General features: G+C 41.0%; 1 protein-coding gene across 6 annotated transcripts in view; it reads left to right on the top strand.

The window, feature by feature from the left end:
• The window catches only part of ALDH1A2 (aldehyde dehydrogenase 1 family member A2), a 102027-nt gene that overhangs the window by 40765 nt on the left and 42731 nt on the right, over positions 1–18531 (top strand). Inside the window, exons 4-7 of one of the 6 annotated variants that reach the window (XM_074549443.1) lie at positions 504–619; positions 1836–1874; positions 4486–4527; positions 6740–6855. In XM_074549443.1, coding sequence (XP_074405544.1) covers positions 586–619; positions 1836–1874; positions 4486–4527; positions 6740–6855 — 231 coding nt within the window. In that variant the 5' untranslated portion in view covers positions 504–585. Of the gene's footprint in view, positions 1–503; positions 620–1793; positions 1875–4485; positions 4528–6739; positions 6856–8340; positions 9330–18531 lie in introns of those variants that run through there. The other 5 variants (XM_074549441.1, XM_074549444.1, XM_074549442.1 and 2 more) reach the window with 5 other exon arrangements.

Raw genomic sequence — 18531 nt, 5'->3', positions numbered from 1 at the left:
TCAGATCTTCTTCAATACTTTATAAAAATCCTATTTTTAATTCCATTAATAAGAACTTGGATGCAAAGTTAGACCAAAGGTTCTCCTCAGCTCTATAATGAGATTCAAGCAGGTGCTCTAAGAAAGTATTGGAGAACAGAGTACACAGGGGATGACTGCTCCCTTGGTAAATCCTTCCAGTTTTGACATGTGGCAATTCCAAGGCACTGCCCCACTTTCCAAAGAGAAAAGGGGGCAGCTCAGAACATTTGAATTCAGTTTCTCCTTTTCTCCTTAGAAAGAGATTCTATGACATTTACCAAATTGAAAAAATATATATGTAGCATTTTAAGAAAGACAAGTAAAGTGTAAATATAAACACTATGAAAGCTTTGGCTTTAATTGCTATCTATTTGATTAATCCTCTGTTTAATTGCCTTTTAGTTGTATGCAATGGAACATCTGGTTGAAGAAGGGAAAGAAAATGCACTGTGATTACTGTTTTCTACTGTTCCCTCACCTAGGCCCTGCTCCCAGAGTCAGAATGAGAAGGATACCAGCAGTGCCACCCATAAATATTGAAACTGTGTCATCTGAGGGAAGAAAATGAAGACATCTTCCAAAAATGGAAGTTATATAAGTAAGTAAGGAGCATACATATTAAATGTAGAACCACAAGAAAGGTCACCAAAAAGATTTTAAGGTTTTGCCAAGAATGTGAAAGTAAGATTCTAAATGTTTTCAAATTCTATTACCAGAGGAGTCGTGTGAGACTGTAAGTAAAGCTGTGGAGGATGGAAGCACAGAAGAAGCATTCAACATGGCTATGTCCACAGCTAAAAGAATTATTTGCCTTGCTAGATTTGGTGGGCTGGGTGTGAGCAACTGTTCTAAAATAAATTGTCATCAGGAAACACTTCAAGAGAAATTGATAAATTAACCAGTAACTAATTGCTGGAGCTGTGCAGTTTCCACCAAGGGGTTAAAATGCTCAGCTTCTCCAGTGCTTGTGTCAGTGGGTTGGTTTTCTGCTGATCCTGATCCTAATGTCAGCAAAACAGGCCATAGGAAATATACCACTGATCTGCTGGTGCTTCAGGAGAGTCCTTCAAAGGTGATCACAGGAGCTACAAAACTGTCAGTGTGACTTCTGTGCCAGGAAAATTAGATAAACTGCTGTGAAAAGTAAAATCAATAGACACACAGATAAAGCTGGTGCTCTGTAGAAGCATCAAATGGATTCTGTTAGGGGAGGTTATGCCTCACAAATCTGCTGGCATCCTTTAAAGACATCAAAAAGCACATTGATATTATTTTCATGCTTGAATGTGGGATCAGTGTAACCTTAGATTGCAAGACTAAAACTCTGGGGACTCTTACCCCTGAGGCAGTCTGGACTGAGCTATTTCTTCTCTTCACCTGGATTCAAGCAGAGCAGGAATTCACATGATGTATATAACCTAACCATTTTTATAGTAATCTTCACTCCTATAGAAATAGCAAAGTAGAGAATAATGCACATAGCTCCCACAGTTTAAATCCCACGGGTAACAATATATAGTGTACTGAATTTTTAATAGCACATTATTCAGAGTATCACATAAATTGTTATTACTGATGTAATAAAACCTAAACCAACACAGCTGGAGAGACCAAGGTTGTAAATACACCATATATTTTTTGTATTGTAATAATACAGGCCAAATTATTTTAAAGTTTGCTGATTTTAGTTGAATTAGACTAACTCTGTGAACCTCTAATTCAGGTCCCTGGTCAAATGCCTTTGCCTAATTTATATCTCAATTTTCATACAGAAACTGATGCATGGTATACAAGGGGCCTTCTCTGTTTTACAGATTGGTTCTCCTGCTGGGGAAGTCAAAGAAAAAATTCAGGTGAGGAAGATCTGAACACACTGTAATTTAGCATTCTAAGTGTTTTAGTCTTTTAGTACATAAACCTTCTATTTCTTTATTTATTTTATTTCCTGATTATCCCTCTGTCTCTGCTGTAGTCCCTGGTGAAAAAGTGCTCAAGGTGAGAAATCTTTGCAATGGGCAGCTCAGGTTTAGCTAAGCCCACCTTGGAGAAGGGGCATGGCACACAAGGGGATTGCTTGAGAATTTGTTTTCTTCTCTGTGATCTCAGTGTCCAGATAAAACATTTCTGTCTGTATCATGAATATGAGATCAAACCCTTACCACATATGTGTACTTCAGGCTTTTTGCTCATAATCTTTAAGGCCTGACATGTATATGTCTGCTGTTGCTGACACTGATTTCAGGGAGAACTAAACTCCACTTTCTCTAAAGCAGGACCCAGGATTTTGCTTTGTTCTTGACTGGCTGGGCACACCATTAGGCCTCAGTGCATAACTGATGGTACTGCACATCCATGTTATGTATGGTTGTATAACTGATGATAGTAAATTTCAAAGCTTGTTGTATGTGTAACTCAGGTCCTGCCTGAGAGTTTCTGAGCCAGTTTAATCTCTCAGCAGCCGTGCTGGCACAGAGGGGCACAGATAACATTCCTCTGCAGAGGGCCCCGTGACAGGGCTGTCAGTGCTGGCACCCCGTGGAAGTGTCGGGGCAATGCTGGACAGATGCTTACGTGCTGCACTGTTATCAGCTGCACTGGGTGTGCTGCCCTCTGAGCCCTAGGAGGAGCTTAGCTGGTACGGGATGGTATGGGCAAACCTTACTGAATGCATCCAGAGAATGACTGTTGCAGTATAAAAAGAATTTTGCTTTTAAAGCATAGATCAATTTAGTACAGAGGAATGCCGTGTTTAAGCCAATTCCCTGCTCTTTTTTTCCTGCATATTCACTTTTCTCATATAGTTTTGCTATTAAAAACAAAAGGCATCTTTGCTAAATACATTAATGCAGCCTGAAGAAACATCCTGAAAAGTACATCCAGTGGATCCAATATATCCAAGTATATTGCAGGGATCTGAATCCTGTGTTTTCTTAACCTGAATGGGACATGTTATCAAAACCTTTCATCATTCTGCAGGGCACAGGGTCCCTGTAGCAGCCCTGACACTTATTAAGGCTACTTGTAGGGTTGTGAAGAGGAGATCTGAGCCTACCTAACTGATAAAAGGAATGTAGCATGAAAGCCAAAGATAATGACAGATTTGACTCTACTGACACACAAAAGTGAAGTTGTGCATTTGGGAAGTACAGGGAGCTAACTAGGAGAGTTGATTCATGGTTCTAAAATCTAATTTTCACTAGAAAAGTGACAGTGTTTCCTGTACCTGACTCACCAACCCAGCTTCTTTCACCTGTCTCCCACTCTGCTTGGGCCTCCAAGGGAGCCATCCAGCCACAAAGTGACCCTCTGCTGGCGATGAATATTCTGTTAGAGCTGCTGCTCCCAGGGCTTTGTCCCCTCTCTCCCTCAACGATTGCATTTGTTTGTTTCACTCCATACTCCACTCATCCTTTAATAGATGAGTTGTCAATCTGCCTGGTTTTCATTCTTTTCATGCCCTTTCGTTCAGAATTATCCACATTTGATTGTGTAAATCCTCTGTCTTTCCAGATACAAGTTTTGCTTCTGGGATTACTTCTATGTATTAAATATTTAGAACATAGATGATACATTTATCTCAGGCCCCTGTATAAGAATATTAGATTGGCAGGCCCAATTCCTTTGAAATTCCACAATCAAGACCTTTTAATAAAAAAAAGGTGTTCTGAGGTTCATAGCTGACCCTTTATAGGGTGTACTTGCGAGCAGACCCAGCAGCAATCTTTTGTTACTTCTGCATGGTATCTATGTTCATTAAGGTAATGAAGCTATTAATTGAATATGTAAGTTCAGGTAATTAAATACAAGACTTATTTCTTTAGTTTAAAGGGTAATAATAAAAAATTTAAACTTGCAAACTAGATCACACATTTAGTGATGATGAATGTGAGCTGGAAAGTGCAATATTCCAATATGAATTAGTTAATTGCATCCATTCATTAGGTGATGTACATTAGCAGAAGGTCAATCCATTTGAGGCTCGATGTGTTTTACAAATAATAAATTTCAACAGGTAAATTGAAGAGAAATTCAAAACAAAGTTTTTTTATATATTCTAATTCAGAATAAAATCCCTACACCCAAGAACATGTTCCCTATAAGTTCCCAGTTACCAGCACATGCTCTTTGCAGCATTGCTGGGGTCACTCTGGCCAGTGAGGGACAGGTGACATTTCAGCTGCTGGCTTAAACTAAAATGCTAATTTTTAAAACTGACCCACTTATGAAGTAAGTCCAACATTGAACTTTTTCAAGCATTTTCTGCTTTATCACTCTCACTGAATTATGAATTATTGAAGCTTGCTTAAATGCCTAAATTTGCATTTCAGTTTTGGACTAAATTTACCAACAACTGGTAAATTTACCAACTGTATGTAGCTCTCTGTTGCTTGAAGAAAGTATTCTGCCCTTTAGGCCTCTTCCTTTTGCAAATTTTGTAAATTTGCCATTTGTTAATTTTGCCAGCATTTAACAGTTCCACTGGATATGAAATGGCCAATATGACAGGTAAAAAAGCTGATCTGTTTGACTTTTTTTACCAAAAATGATCCATTTAGCTAATTTTTAGTGAGAAAAGTGTTAAATCAAATTTTCTTCATTAGACATTTATGAATATTCAGTAATAAAATGGTTGTTTTTTAATACCAGCATTTTTTTCTGGTGTTAGAGGTAATGTAGAAATAAGGAAAGTAAAAGTGGATTTTATTCTGTTTATTTATAGCTTAAGATATATCCAGGCTCAATTATTAATAAATTTATAATTTTAAAAGAATTTATTCACTGAGATACATGAAAAATTCTGAAATAATATTTTAGAGGCTCCTCATAGCATTGTGGGTGTTGCTTCACAGGTCATATTGCTTAAGTGTATAATAATGCATTTTTACTTTCTGTGTATAATACACCTTTGTCTGGAGCAAGGACTGCTGCCATCCTGCACACAGCTCATTGGCCATAATTCTTAAAGAGATTTCAACCAGTGAGCCTTTTGCAATGGTCAGGCAAAGAGACATTTAGAGAATTGATTCAATTAACCTAGAGGAAAAAAGTGCTATAATGTGTGATTTATGTTTGCAGATAAATTAAAATACAAGTATCTCCTGAAGAGCATTTGCTGCCCTCATGGTCGGTAATGAAAATAGCAGGCAATTAAAATGGAACACCTGAGGTTGAAGCTTTAATGTATAGATCGGAAAATGAAGTTCAGATTTCCTAAGTGGAAGGCTGAGCTGAAAAATAACTTAGGGGAAGTTTTTATTCAATCTCTACTTTTCTTCCAAAAGCAATTTATAAAGCACACAAAAAACAGGAAGAGAGATTTACTGAAGCAAGGGGCAAAGGGTACAGAGGAGTGGGATCTCTCAATCAATACTGAATTTGTATGAGGAACCAGGAATATCCTTGCTAAATGGTAGTGGAACAGCTGAGAGAAAAAGTTATATATATAAGAACTTATGGGTCATATTGAAATAATTTTGGGGTGGATTTTGCAGTTGATCTTGAGAGGAATCATTGGAAGTGTCTGATAGAGTGATGTGACTCAGTTCCTGTGTGTGTCAGTGCTTTCTGGAGCTCACTCAGGAGCAGAAGAAATGTTCATGGATTAGGAGAACTGAGAACGAAGAGCACTTGCTTGGAGCCTTGTTGGAGTTGCTGCATCCACTGCCCATTTCAGTGGTGTGTTCCTGTGTGCTTGGGCACAGCTAAACTGCCCAAAAGATGTTTTGAGATACAAAGAGTTTCACCTCATCCTCTAGTTTTATCATTTCCTTTAGACAACAGGTACCCAGTAACACAGAGCAGAAAAGTACCAGTACTCTGACTGAGAAACCCAGGAATGCCTTTATTACACCTGTATTGTCTTCAGCATTGCAGCTTTGTCTTTTGTACCCTGTCTGGCCACCACAGGTCCAGATTCATTTAGATTGTTCCAAATAGGAAAAAAAAAAACCCTCCAGGAACGATTTTGATGTTGGCTGCATACTAGCTTAAATACTAAGACTGAAGCAAGGAACAGAGTCACTTGATTGTTCTTCGTTTTATTGACAACCATTTCATTACAAAGTGTGAAGACTTTGTCATTGCAATCTGAAAGAGAACATATTTGTTTCCTGATTTGCTGTCTAAGTAAAATTTTAATTAAAACCCAATAATGTGAGAGAAAAATAAGCCAATCTGACTTGACAGTTGATTTAGTTTTGCAAATTTACAAAAAAAAAAAAACCACCCAAACCAACCCCCCTCCCCCCCCCACAAAGACCCCCAAAAAACCAAACTAGAAACTGCAGCACTGCAATAAGTAGTTTTCTGTTGTATGGAGGTGTTTAGGGACCATTGGACTGAATCCTGAGTATTGTTTCTGTTCTTTATTTTCTTTTTTTTTGATTAATTTTTTCTTTCACAAATTAATTAATTTTCTTCCATATTCATTGTTTTTACTGAGTTATTGTCCTAACTTCCAAGGCAATCCCTTCCAGAGTAAATTATTTATTAAATGTTAAACATTTGCTTGCATGTTTGAAGCCATGCCTTGATTTGCTGTCATAAAGTAACCAGTGTGGTGCTGAAGCCTGGAAGCAGCTCCCCAGGCTGGGACCATCAGTGTCCCCAAAATCTCTAAGATCTCATTCCTCACTCTGCTTGGCAGAGCTGCTCTTGTCATTGGTGAGAGCCCACCTTGGCCTGAGCACCAAGGGCTGAGGCATTGGTGTCTTCCCAGGTGGTGGAAGAGGAACTCCAGGCAGTCCATCGCCATCTGGAAGAGCAACAGGGCACGAGTGCCACATCTCCTGGGAGACCTCCGGGGGTGGCAGCACACCGGGATCCTCTGGAATGGTAAGTGCAGTCCCATTCTCCATCTGGGAATGCCAACAACCCCTTGGGCTAAAGGTCTCTGAGGACTTTTGCAAAATGAATTGCTTTGCGATGTAAGAGGAATGTGGTTTGTACAGCAAGAAGTGGATGAAGGTCACTGAAGCAGCTCCAGATTATGTGGGTTTGAGCTGCATCTCCACACACACTGGAATCCCTTCTCACCAAAATCTCCTGAATTTTATTGATCTAGTAATGAAACTGTCATACAGTTTCCTCATTCCTGAAACTTGTTTAAATGCATTCTTCTTTTTTTTTTTTTTTTTTTTTTTAAGAAGCACATCCCCGCTCTGATTTATTTTAAAATGGCTTTTAGAAGGTGTCATCCTTGTGATGAAGTGTTAGGTCTGTGTTGCCAGTGTGCCATTAAAAATTGAATTTCTGACGTTTAAATGTCTCACTCATCCCAAGTGTCACAGTTTGACAGCTCTGCATGTCACATTACAGCAGAATATTATGAATCCATTTCCTCTGTCAGGTCAAAAAAAAAAAAGACTGAAAATGAGAGAAAGCAAAATCTGCAGTCTTCTTCATTAGTGAGATGGAAATTTACAGAAATAGACATGTTAACCCTGAAATTACTTAACTGGCACTCTCTACCTTGTGCTGCCTGTCTGTGCCCAAGCAATCTTCGTTCCATGCTCCTGTGCAAACACCAAGAGAATGCTGGGACAATCTTTTCAGTTGTCTGCAAACTTGTCAAACGTGGCGTGAGGGATATAAAGGGCATCAACAAACAAATAGTGTTGCAAAATCAAAACATGGCCAGATCCCATTGTTTATTTTTTACTATATCAATGAAAAGGTCGTGTGGTGTATTTCTTGTTGCTTTGTTTTGCCAGCTTTAGACAGCTGTAGCTTTGGTGTCCTTTCTTTGTTCATCTGTCTGGTATGTGATAACTTCAAAACATGACATCTGATCAGGTTCAAAACATTGGGAGTGTTTGCATCAGTAAGCAGAACTTCACTGATTTTGCCTAAAGTTATGAAAATGGCCTGAGCTTTCTATGTTTTCTGCCTACAAGGTGTGACCAGGGAGCGTGCAGGGCTTTGATAATAAATTTCTGATGTCCGTCAGCTCTTGGACGTGGCTCCATTTGGCTGCTGCCTTCCCAGTGATGGGCTGTACGGCACTGCCCAGACTCTTCTCTTGCACGACGTGGCCTCCCGCTACGAGGGCCCCCCAAAGCTAACACTGGCATCAGGTGCCTGTTGCTTGAACAGATTACTCTGCCCTTTAAGCCCGTTCCTTTCGCAGAGAACTTTCAGGAAAAGCGCGGCCGCGCCGGGCCTGCCCTGCCAGTGAGGCGCCGCTCGCCGCGCGCTCTGTGGCGGCCGGCAGGGGGCAGCACGCGGCCGGCGATGGCGCTGTGGCGGCGGCAGGTGGGGCCCGCGCGGGGCCGCTCGGCACCGGGGCACGGCGGGGCGGCAGCGCCGAGGGTCGGGGCGCAGCCGTTCCACCGCCAAAGGAAAAGAGGGTCGGCCCGGGGAGTAGCGGCCGCGCTGCGGGCAGGGCTCGGGGAGCGCCCGGGAGCGGGGCAGGGTGGGCGCGCGGCTGCCAGGTGAGGCGCGGAGCCCCCGGCCGGCAGGGCGGGCAGCCCGGGACAGCAGCGGGCGGCGGCGGCCGGACGGGGAGCGGGCACGGACACGCTGCCGCTCAGGCTGAGCCCTGCCCGTGTCCCCTCCGCGCCTCCCCGGGTCCCGCAGGGAGTCGCCCGCCCTGCCCCGTCGGCTCCGCGCCCGAGCGCAGCCGCCGGTCCGGGGCACCGTGTCCCGGTCACCTCGGCCCGGCAGGGCTGCCCCAGTGCAGCCCGGTGTCTCCCCCTCCGCCGCTACCCCGCCGCGGCCGGGGATCCCCAGCCTGTGTCGAGCTGTAGCTCCCCGCGGGATGCCTCGGGCGGAGCCGGAGCCGGGACTGGCCTCTCCCGGCCGCGGCGCCTCCCCGCCTGGCCCCGGAGCCGAGGGGGAACACGTCGGTCCCGGTGCTCCGCTCCCCGCGGCCGTTCCCCGGTTCCGCTCCTCGGGCGGCGGGCAGCGAGCCGAGCCGGGAATCCCCCGGCCGGGACGGGCCGGGGGGCCGGGGAGGCTGCGCCGCAGTGAGCGGGGCTGTGCCGCTCTCGCCCTAGGTAGGATGGACCTGCCCCCCTGCCTCTGCCCCCATGTCCAATAAGAAGAGACCCGGCTTGACACCTGCCTATATACAGAGGAGGAGAGCAACATCTTCAGCGCTGGGCTTTGGAGGGGGGGGACCAACCCAAAACACAACACAGCATCAGGGCAGAGCGGGGGGGCTCGGTGGTGTTATAAAACCCCCCAAGACTATGACTTCCAGTAAAATTGAGATGCCAGGGGAGGTGAAGGCAGATCCTGCTGCTCTGATGGCATCTCTGCATCTGCTGCCTTCTCCCACTCTCAACCTTGAAATCAAATACACCAAGGTAAGTTGTGTTCGTTTGTTCTGGCAGAGAAATTCATGGTTTTCTCTCCAAAGGAGGGATTTTGCTTAAAATCAGTTTCATTCTGCCCTACCCAACGTGAGTGTAGAGATATTAAAAAAACAACTGCTAAAAGACTGCCTTGGATCTGTAATAAAAGAAAAAGATTTTTCGCCCTGTAATCATATGAAAAACCACAGGATAATAGAAAGCAAATTATATCTGGCTTTGCCACTTTTCTGAAAATGTACTGTTTTCTACAGAGCCGTTGGGGTTTATTTTCAGTGCAAAATCAGTAGTTCTCGGGTATGTTTTGGTGGCTTTTGATGTACTTCAGAGGACATTACTATACATACCTGAGTATCTCAATCAGAAAAAAAAACCTGTTTTCTTTCTTGAATTACCCTGTGTGCCCAAGGGACTCTTTTACATTTCCTGGAGGACTCTTAATACTACCAGGTTCTTACAGCACTGGAACAGGTCTCCACGAACTTCTGTGATTCCTGAATACACCCTTGAACAATATTGCGAGAGGGCATGTTTTCCTACAAACCTTTAAAGAGTGATTTTCATAGAGAGAGGGTTAAGAACAAACCCACTGTAGAAATTTAGAAAAATCTGCTGGGTTTTTGTTGTGGCTTATGAGACTAAATTGGTTTTGTTGATTAAAATGGGCTTTAAAAACAGTCATTTGTTTGTGAATGCATTATACATTTTAAAATTCGTTTATATATTTTTGATCTTTGCATCTTCAGTATCTTTAAAGAATGTTTTAATTTCTGTTGGAGAGGTTTCAGATCTATTGTATAAACAGATTACAATGTGTCAGACTTTGTTTCTAATTACCAAGTAACTTAATAGGAAAATAAGCACATCAGCACTGGAAAAAGGTGATAACATTTTTATCTACTGGAAATACAACTTCAGGAGCTTTAATGCTGATAGGAGACTCATTTTGGCCGATGTAGTGTAATTTTTTCTTCCATATCATCACTTCAAAAGCTTTTCATCTTTTCTCTTTTTTTTAGTGAGTGCCAAAATTAATTTGTCTTCTAATTTGTTACAGCAATTCCTTGTTCTAGAAGAATGTTTCAGAGGAAAGTCAACTATTTTAAATTTCATTGCATTTTAATGTAAACTGCAGTATGCAAATCTAAAAATGCATATGGTTTCTTGGTCATCAATTCTTTTAATATAGTTAAATAAGTACGGAATGCAATTATTGGATGCTGTGTAGTGCTACACCTTGGGAGCAATCATACTCTGCAAAGAGTATTTGGCATGAATTTTGTTCATTGCTGGTTTCAGTGTGAGCTGTGCTTCAGGAGGGTTTCGTGGGAAATACTTGGGAGCAGTATCACAGCCAGTTTGCATCATAAATGTAATGCATTTCTCTGTCCTAAAACTGGAGAATTGTTTCTAAAAACCTTTGAAAAGGACAGCAGTCATCAGCAATCATAGCTTTCTTTCTGTGAGAATGTACAGTGATCTTTAATAAATCAATACATAATTCCATCATCTCAGATCTAAAATGTTATACATTTTATATTAAGGGAACAATTAAAAGAAAGTTATTTCATTTCAATATTAAGCCAAAACCAACAGCAACATGTTTCTTCTAAGCTCGGATATCAGGTAACTCCTGGTTGCTTTTGAGAAAATTTTGGTTTAGGACAGGTATCAAATGTTTCACTTGGCATATCCTCTGTCTCTGTTTTTCTGTCTGTCTCGCTCTTTCCTCCTTTTTCTCTTTCTCTGCAGGAAATTCAAGTGATTTATAGATAATTGGAGTCTTCAGCTTGGAGTTTTGTCTTGGGCAGGACTTTTATCCTGGATCCACTTTCCCACCTATTACAAAGAAAAACAATCAAAAAATGAAATAATGGACTGTAACTTGATTCTTTATTTTGAGGGAGTGGTCACTTCATGTCCTAAATGACAAACAACTTCCATAAACAATAAATAACATTAGACTAAAGCACTTTAGCAAGGAAAAAAAAAAAAGAAAACAACCCCAGACCTTGTAAAATCAGACATCTGTAAGCATTCCTAGCAGTCTCTCTCCTGCTTGTTAGCTGGGAATTTTAAATACACAACCAGGACACAGAATTCTTGAACTCTTTATTACAGGTGCCTATGAATGTAAAAACATAACCATTTGGGAGTTAATTCTTTATGAAAAATAGAAGTATCTATGAATATTTAAACTTAGTGAAAAAAATTTAAATATATTTTGCCAATTAAATTCTATTTCTGTAATTTCAAAGTTGGTTAATAGACAGGCTCTTTAGGGTAGAACATGTTAAAATTCCAGGATTCCCTAAGTGAGTTTTGTTAAAGATTTGTAATATGTACGGGGAAAAAGAAAATTACTAATTAATCTTTTAATAACTGCATTACCCTTGGGTTGCTATGAAAACTACTTCCAGCTACATAGATGAAACAAATATCACCTGTGTAATTCTCATTTATTCGATTATTTAGCAGAATTATTAAAACTTGTGAAATATTACTCTGGGAAGTTTATTGAAATAAGCAGAAAACTATATGTGAAGTCCTTCCGATCCATACACCTGACAGAGCACCCAGAGGCAATGCATGTTTGGATAGGTCAGAAAAACATTATTTAGTGATGAAAATTGCCCAGTGCTGTGGTTTTATGTAAGATGTGCAGCAGTAGCTATTGGGACTTCAGTATTGGAAGTCAGCCTATGCTGCTTTAAAAAAAAGCAGTCATTAGAAATATTTTTCCCAGTTTTTTAATACCTTGGCACAGTCTGTGAAAAATAAAGTGTTGTAGATGTGTGTAATAAGAACTGGTGAGCAGGATGTGAACCAGACATGCAGGTGAGTGTTCAAGCACACAGGGTTAAGTTTTGTGTGGCTGGCAAGGACTAGAAGTGCTACATTTGGGATTATCTCTCTTTTCACTGTGATGACTCTGTAACTCTTTACTTTTGAACATTAGCATTTGGGGAGAGATTGCATCTGCAGAGTAGGGCATCTTGGAGTAGTGCAGGGAATGAGGTTGTTCCCCAGCCCTGTGGCACAGCAAGCCCTCCTCAGGCTTGTCAGGAGCGTGCTGGCAGTGCTGTGCTCCATATGTAGGGGGCTCATAGGTAGGAAGGGGATCCAGTCCTCCCTCTGGGAATAAGTCACGCTTCTACAAAAGTCAGCTTTGTGTCAGAAACTTTCCCAGAATGGCTGTTCCAGAAATATCAGATGTGTGAGATAAGCAGTGGTGTGATGTCTGCTAAGGACATGTCATTGGCATGTTTAGGATGGGGAGCACAGCCCAGAGAACCTGACAGCTTCTGAGGGTGGTCAGTGGGTTTGCACTGTTACACTGATGCCTCTCTCTTTTAAACTTCTATGAAACTCCATTTTCCCTCCCAAGACTGTCTCCCAAGCACCTGACAGTAGATGTGGAATCAGCCCAGTGGATTGAGCCCTTTGCAGCATTTCCCTCCTGCTGTCTCCATTTGAGAAGCTAAAGGTGTTTCTGCAGGATGTGGCTGTCCTTCCTTTGTTGTAGTCATGTTATAATGGCATAATCACATCTGCTTTACAAAATATTTTCGTTGTGGTTTTAATAAGTTGACTCTTTCAAGGACAGCCTGGTATAGAATGAGGAGCCCAGGGCTCTGTCCCGTCGCAGCGCTGTCACTACATGAGGTAGCTGAGTGAATAAACGTTCTCAGTTTGCATCATGTTGAGCACACTAATCCAGATGGATGGTTTATGTTTTGTTTCTTGCTTGCCAACTGATTTAAGTGTGAGCAAGAGCTGAAAAACTTCAGCATAAGGAAAAGCTGAAGAATTGTGGTGTTGAGAGCTTTTTAGAAAGAGGTGCCCTCAAGGGATGAAGTTGCAGCGCAGTGGCAGTGAGGAGGCACATGAAACATTTCTCTATTAACAGCCTGTGATTTAGCTGACAACCATATCTTCTTTGTCCTGTCTAAATGGGTTTGCCTCTACCCTTACACCACAGGCTAAAATCCGTTCAGTTTATGCACACAGGCCAGGTAAACTACCCAGCACTGCAAGAGAAAGCTGTATACAGGGGTTGTATGAAGTATAGGCAAACTGCTTCTGGGTAGATAAAAGATAACAAATACATCTCAAATTGTCATATGATAAGCATCTGGATTTGAAGTATTTTATTGCTAGGTTTCAGTATATTCATTCCCATTGCACTTCCTTGGCATTACCCTTTCCATTAAATTTCAGCACATGTTTTCCAGATTTTATCTAGATAAAATTCTAGACTGACATTACAATAGAAGGCAGGAAATCTATTTTATTTAGATTAATATGCAGAATCTTTGTTACTTTTTGAACAGAAGACAAGCTTTGGCAAAACTCAGGTAAGTGAGGAATACATGCACTTTCCCATCTGTCTTTCCCTGAATGAGCTACTTTGGTGCCTTTTGAAGTCAGATCCACTGAGCAATGCCTGAAAAAAACAGCTTGGCTTTTGGGTCACCTAGGTGAGCACAGTTCTTTTACAAAAGATGGGGCACAGTAAATTAGAGATGTTTACATGAAGAGTAGACAAATGGAACAGCTGCTTTACCCCTTTGTGGAACACTTCAGCCTCTGATGCTGACTAGGGATGCTGCTCTGTATCATCACAAATGATGTTTCAGTGTGTATGCTGTATGAGGATTTACTGTTGTTAAAATCTCTAGTTTGAATTCTCTTCCAGTGTATTCATACCTTATTTTTAGTATTACAGTCCATCAAATCAGATAGTGATCAGAGAATATTTATGCAATTCCTTCCAGTTAGTAGCCTGAATGTGAGGTTATTCTTTCCTCCCAAACCTTTATGGTCTTCTGCACAAATCCAGTTTACCCAAGTTTTGCATGAGGGCACAAGAAACAAGCGTAGCCTTACGTGTATCCAGTCCCTGCCTTTGCTTATTCCAGTCCAGCCACAGCAGCCGTGAGCCTTAAAAACACAGAAAGCACGGGGCTGAACTGGCCCCAGCTAGAGAACTGTGGCACTGAGGGTAACTATGGCAGCAGTGACCTCTTACTGTGCTGAATCTGCTGGATCTTCAGGGAAAATGCACCCTGGTTTAATGCACCAAGCTGTACAGTAATGTATTGCTGACTCTGTCTGGTTGGTAGGGTCAGATGATGCACTGAAAGACTTTCTCATTGATTTTCTCATTGCAAAAATGTTTAACACTTCAAGTATTCAAATGCAAAAGATCCATGTATTAATTTGCATACCAAAACCAGAAGGCCAGTAATAATCAGAGCCCTTGCCTGACTTGAAAGGCAGATAAATTCCTACCCCAGCTCTGAAGCAAGCAGAGCAGAAACTTGAACATGGATCCCTAATTTCTCATGGGGAATAATAGGTCCAAATTTTGCCAACTTTGCCTGTATTTGGGAAGAATTTCATGTCATCTGCTGTTGGATAATTTACTTCTAAGTACTTATGAGGTCTCAGACATCAGCTTGATAGCCCAGTAGGCAGGACACTGATGAAGGAAAAGTAGAATTTGAGTCTTTACTTCAAGAATAATCATGGTGTTGGACAAGAGCAAGGAATAACACACACACTCGCACACTCTTTCATTCTGACCAAAAAAAAAAATCCCTCAATAATTGTTTCATTTTGTCCTTCAGAAAGATTTCCCACAGAAGTCCAGTTCTGATGCATTTCCATATTACATTTCTATCTTGTAGATCTGCATTTTCTGGTAAATACCACTGTCCAAAAATTCTTGATGCAGCTTGTCCATCTCCCTGTGGAGATGCAAAATTGTTCCCAGCAGATCTTAATGGGCTCTGCCAGTTTGATGTTACTCAGTGCCATAAACTGCCTGGGAGGACCACACCATGAACCCACCAGATGCAGTTATTCTCTTTTCTTTACAATGCATGTGAACATTTCCCTTCAGAGAGCTGTTCATGGACATGGCAAATTGTGGCACAGATCCCCAACCAGAAGTTGTCTGAACCCTTCCTTCCAAGAGCCTTAGCATTTCCTGCCTTTGGCAAATTTCATCTCCCTTGAGTTGCCCAAATGTCATTTAACTTCAGCCCCAGTAATATTTTCTACCATACTCTGATTAGCCTGAACATTTTTATCTACAAACTCTGTACCTTACTATTAATGATCTGCAAAGGCAGGTGAGCCAAGATATTGATTGCCAGTCACAGTAATGAAGGGGCACCTTGCTATTAACCTCTTCCCAGGGAGAATTATCCATTTATTTCCAGTCTTTTTATCTTATCTCTTAACCACTTTTTAATCCATGGCAGGACTTTATCTTTCACCATATGGTTACTAACTTTCCTTAATAGCCTCTTGCTAAGGACTTTATCATCAAAAGCCTTTTTAAAGTCTAAATAAATTGTATCCACTGATTCATCTCAGCTTCTCATTTGACTAACTATCTTCCAAGAAATCTCACACATTTACAGAGATAAATGACAAAAGATGAGTTCAGTGGTCCATATCATAAATTCTTTGTCAGGTCTTGCATAAAGTCATATTTCTTCTTTTACAGTTTTGCAGCTATCTTTTGTAAGACTGGACTGTGGCATTTCTCTATTTATTTTTTGAAAATTCTTTTATTCTCCCCAATTCTAAAAAAACCCCACAACTTTTTATCTGTTTGGGGTTTTTGTAGGAGTAGAACTCATTCCTTGAAACAAGTAACCAATATATCAAATCTAGTTCAGCTGAAAGAAGCAACAGACAAAAAATGCAATTAAACAAAGACAAGATTTAAGGAAGCTATGTAAATGTAATATAAGCACAGATATATAGAGGTTTAAAAAATCTTCAGAAAGCTGCAGTTCTATGCAGTTCTCTAGTGAGGAATCCTCAGACAAGGGAGAAGACATCTCTACCTAAAGCACAGAAAGTAAATGGATAGCTGTGTGAAGATTTACTACCAAGTACTATGCAGAGAACGATGAAGTCTAAACATTGATTGCCATCTAAGGGCTCAGTCATTCATTACTGTTATGTTAAGCAAATGAATTGCTGTTCAATCTGCATGTTCCTATCTGGTTTTCCCTAAAACACAAGTTCCCTATTTCAGAATCTGTCCAAAACCATATTTCTATTCATGAGTCTTTTCTGTAAATAGCAATCTACCTTTGTGACATGAGTACAACACATCAATGCTAAGTCTCACGGTGAACTGAGGTTTAGGAGCACTTCATTACTAAAAGTGTGATATGTGAAGCCACATCAAAGTGTTGCTGCAATAGCACTGCTGCAGTAGTCTCCCAAATGAAAAAAGAAAAAGAACCTAATCCTTGATTACTTGGAGTCAGTGCCTTTCATGCAGAGCCTGGTGAACTATATCAGTGACTTGAAACATAATGCATTCCAGCTTTGTTGGGCTGAAGGGGGAAAATACTGCAGAGAACCAACCACATCATGTTCTGTGACCCAAGTGAAAATGTTTAAGGTCAGCTCAATCTCAATTGGCTTCAGCTGGAGGCTAAAACGCTGGGACCACACTGACCACTAGAGTGTATAGACCCTAATCTGTGAGCGGTTTGTAGGTAATGAAGACTCTGAATTGAACTCAAAATCTAAGGGGATGCTGTAGGACAGCTGTGAGGGGCCCACAGCAGGTGGTGTGGTTACAGAAAGGATATGTTTGCTAATTTCCATGTGGATTTATAGTATGCCCTAATTTAAAATAAGTGAGTTACAAAAAATCCATTTGGAAAGTCACAAAAATACAGGCAGTGTTGCATGGTGAAACAGGCTGGAGCCCCTTTGCTGAACTTGGAAAGAGGATGCCAGGGGGACACTGCCTTCTTACCATGCTCTGGTCCTGAGGCAATGATTACATTAAATCCCTTGGCTTTTACTCAGAAACTATCAGAAAGTGCCTTTCCAGACAGAAATTCCAAAGACATGTATTTACACAGGTAAAATCTTATCTCCATATGAGACTGATTTCTTTCCAAAGCAGAGCTATTTACCATTCTGTGTAAATACTGGTATTTTTAGACTCTCTTATAAAGGCTGATCTTATCATATTGTGAGTAGGTCAGTATGACTTAAATTTGTCATTTGTCAGTGTCAGGTGTACACTTCATCTGAAATAGATCTCTCCAATTGGAAGATCCTTCCAGGTCTGTGCTGTGGCATTGTTTTCTCATGCTTCATCATCCTCCTCCTCATCACCCCCACCATCACCCTGGTACACTCTAAGTGGCTTTTATGCAATTCCTGATGCATTTTGAAAACTGGAAGAATTGATGCAGTAGATTTCAGGGTGCATTAGCATTCAGGATTTCTTTTTATTTCAGGAACTTTATTTCAGCTCCTTGCAGCACAGTTGGGTGTGAAGCACTGGGCCTGTCCTGGACTCAGCCCTTAAATAATTTTTGGTGTACTGCTGTTAGATATTTAATAAAGATGATTTCCCAGAACAAGTATTTTTACCTGTCATTTTCCAGTCTTCCAATTAGTGACTCTGCTTTTTTAATTTTTGAACAGAAATATAATCTACCTTGGGATAGCCAAATAAGGATCTCCCCAAAATAAGCAGCCACCTCTGGAATTATCTTCAGTCTCCCTTCCATAGCCAGGTTGTGTTCAGGATCCAGTGACCCTTCCACTGACTGTATCTGCTTATTTATTTAATTTAGGCTTCTCTTGGCTGTTTTAGTTCTGTTCCCTTTCCAGTAATTTTCTTCAGATTATTTAGTATGTTTAGTAGCAATTTTTATGTTTTGTGTCTGCAGTCTTTGTGTTTTCCAGCCTGCTTTTCCTCTCCTATCTTCCTTCTTTGGCACCCCATTTATTTTCTTGCTTGTGCTTCCCATTTTTAACCTTGGGAATGCAAATCTTTTTTGACTCTTTCACATTCTTAAGCCTCCATGCTGATTCTATGGATTTTAATTTCCGAGCTTCAAGCAGGGAGTTTCTAAGTTACTTCCTCTTTAAAAAAAATCTGCTTCTTGAAGTTTAGTATCCCAGAGAGTATGGCTTCTTCTCTCCTGTTTCTCTCCTGCAATGAAGCTGGAATTATTTACGTGGTAACCATTTCTCAGGGGTTCAGACACAATTTTTAGTCCTTGACAGGACTATGTCAAATGTTGTTTTACATTAGGATACAGAAAACTCTGTTCCCTACACACTATTTCAGTGCAGCTTTCACTGAACTAATAGGGAGTTATTTTGGCTCCAGCCTTACTGCCTTCGTACTCTT

Source organism: Zonotrichia albicollis, chromosome 11, assembly GCF_047830755.1.
Source record: "Zonotrichia albicollis isolate bZonAlb1 chromosome 11, bZonAlb1.hap1, whole genome shotgun sequence".
NCBI lineage: Eukaryota > Metazoa > Chordata > Aves > Passeriformes > Passerellidae > Zonotrichia > Zonotrichia albicollis.
This window is presented reverse-complemented; position numbering and strand designations above follow the sequence as displayed.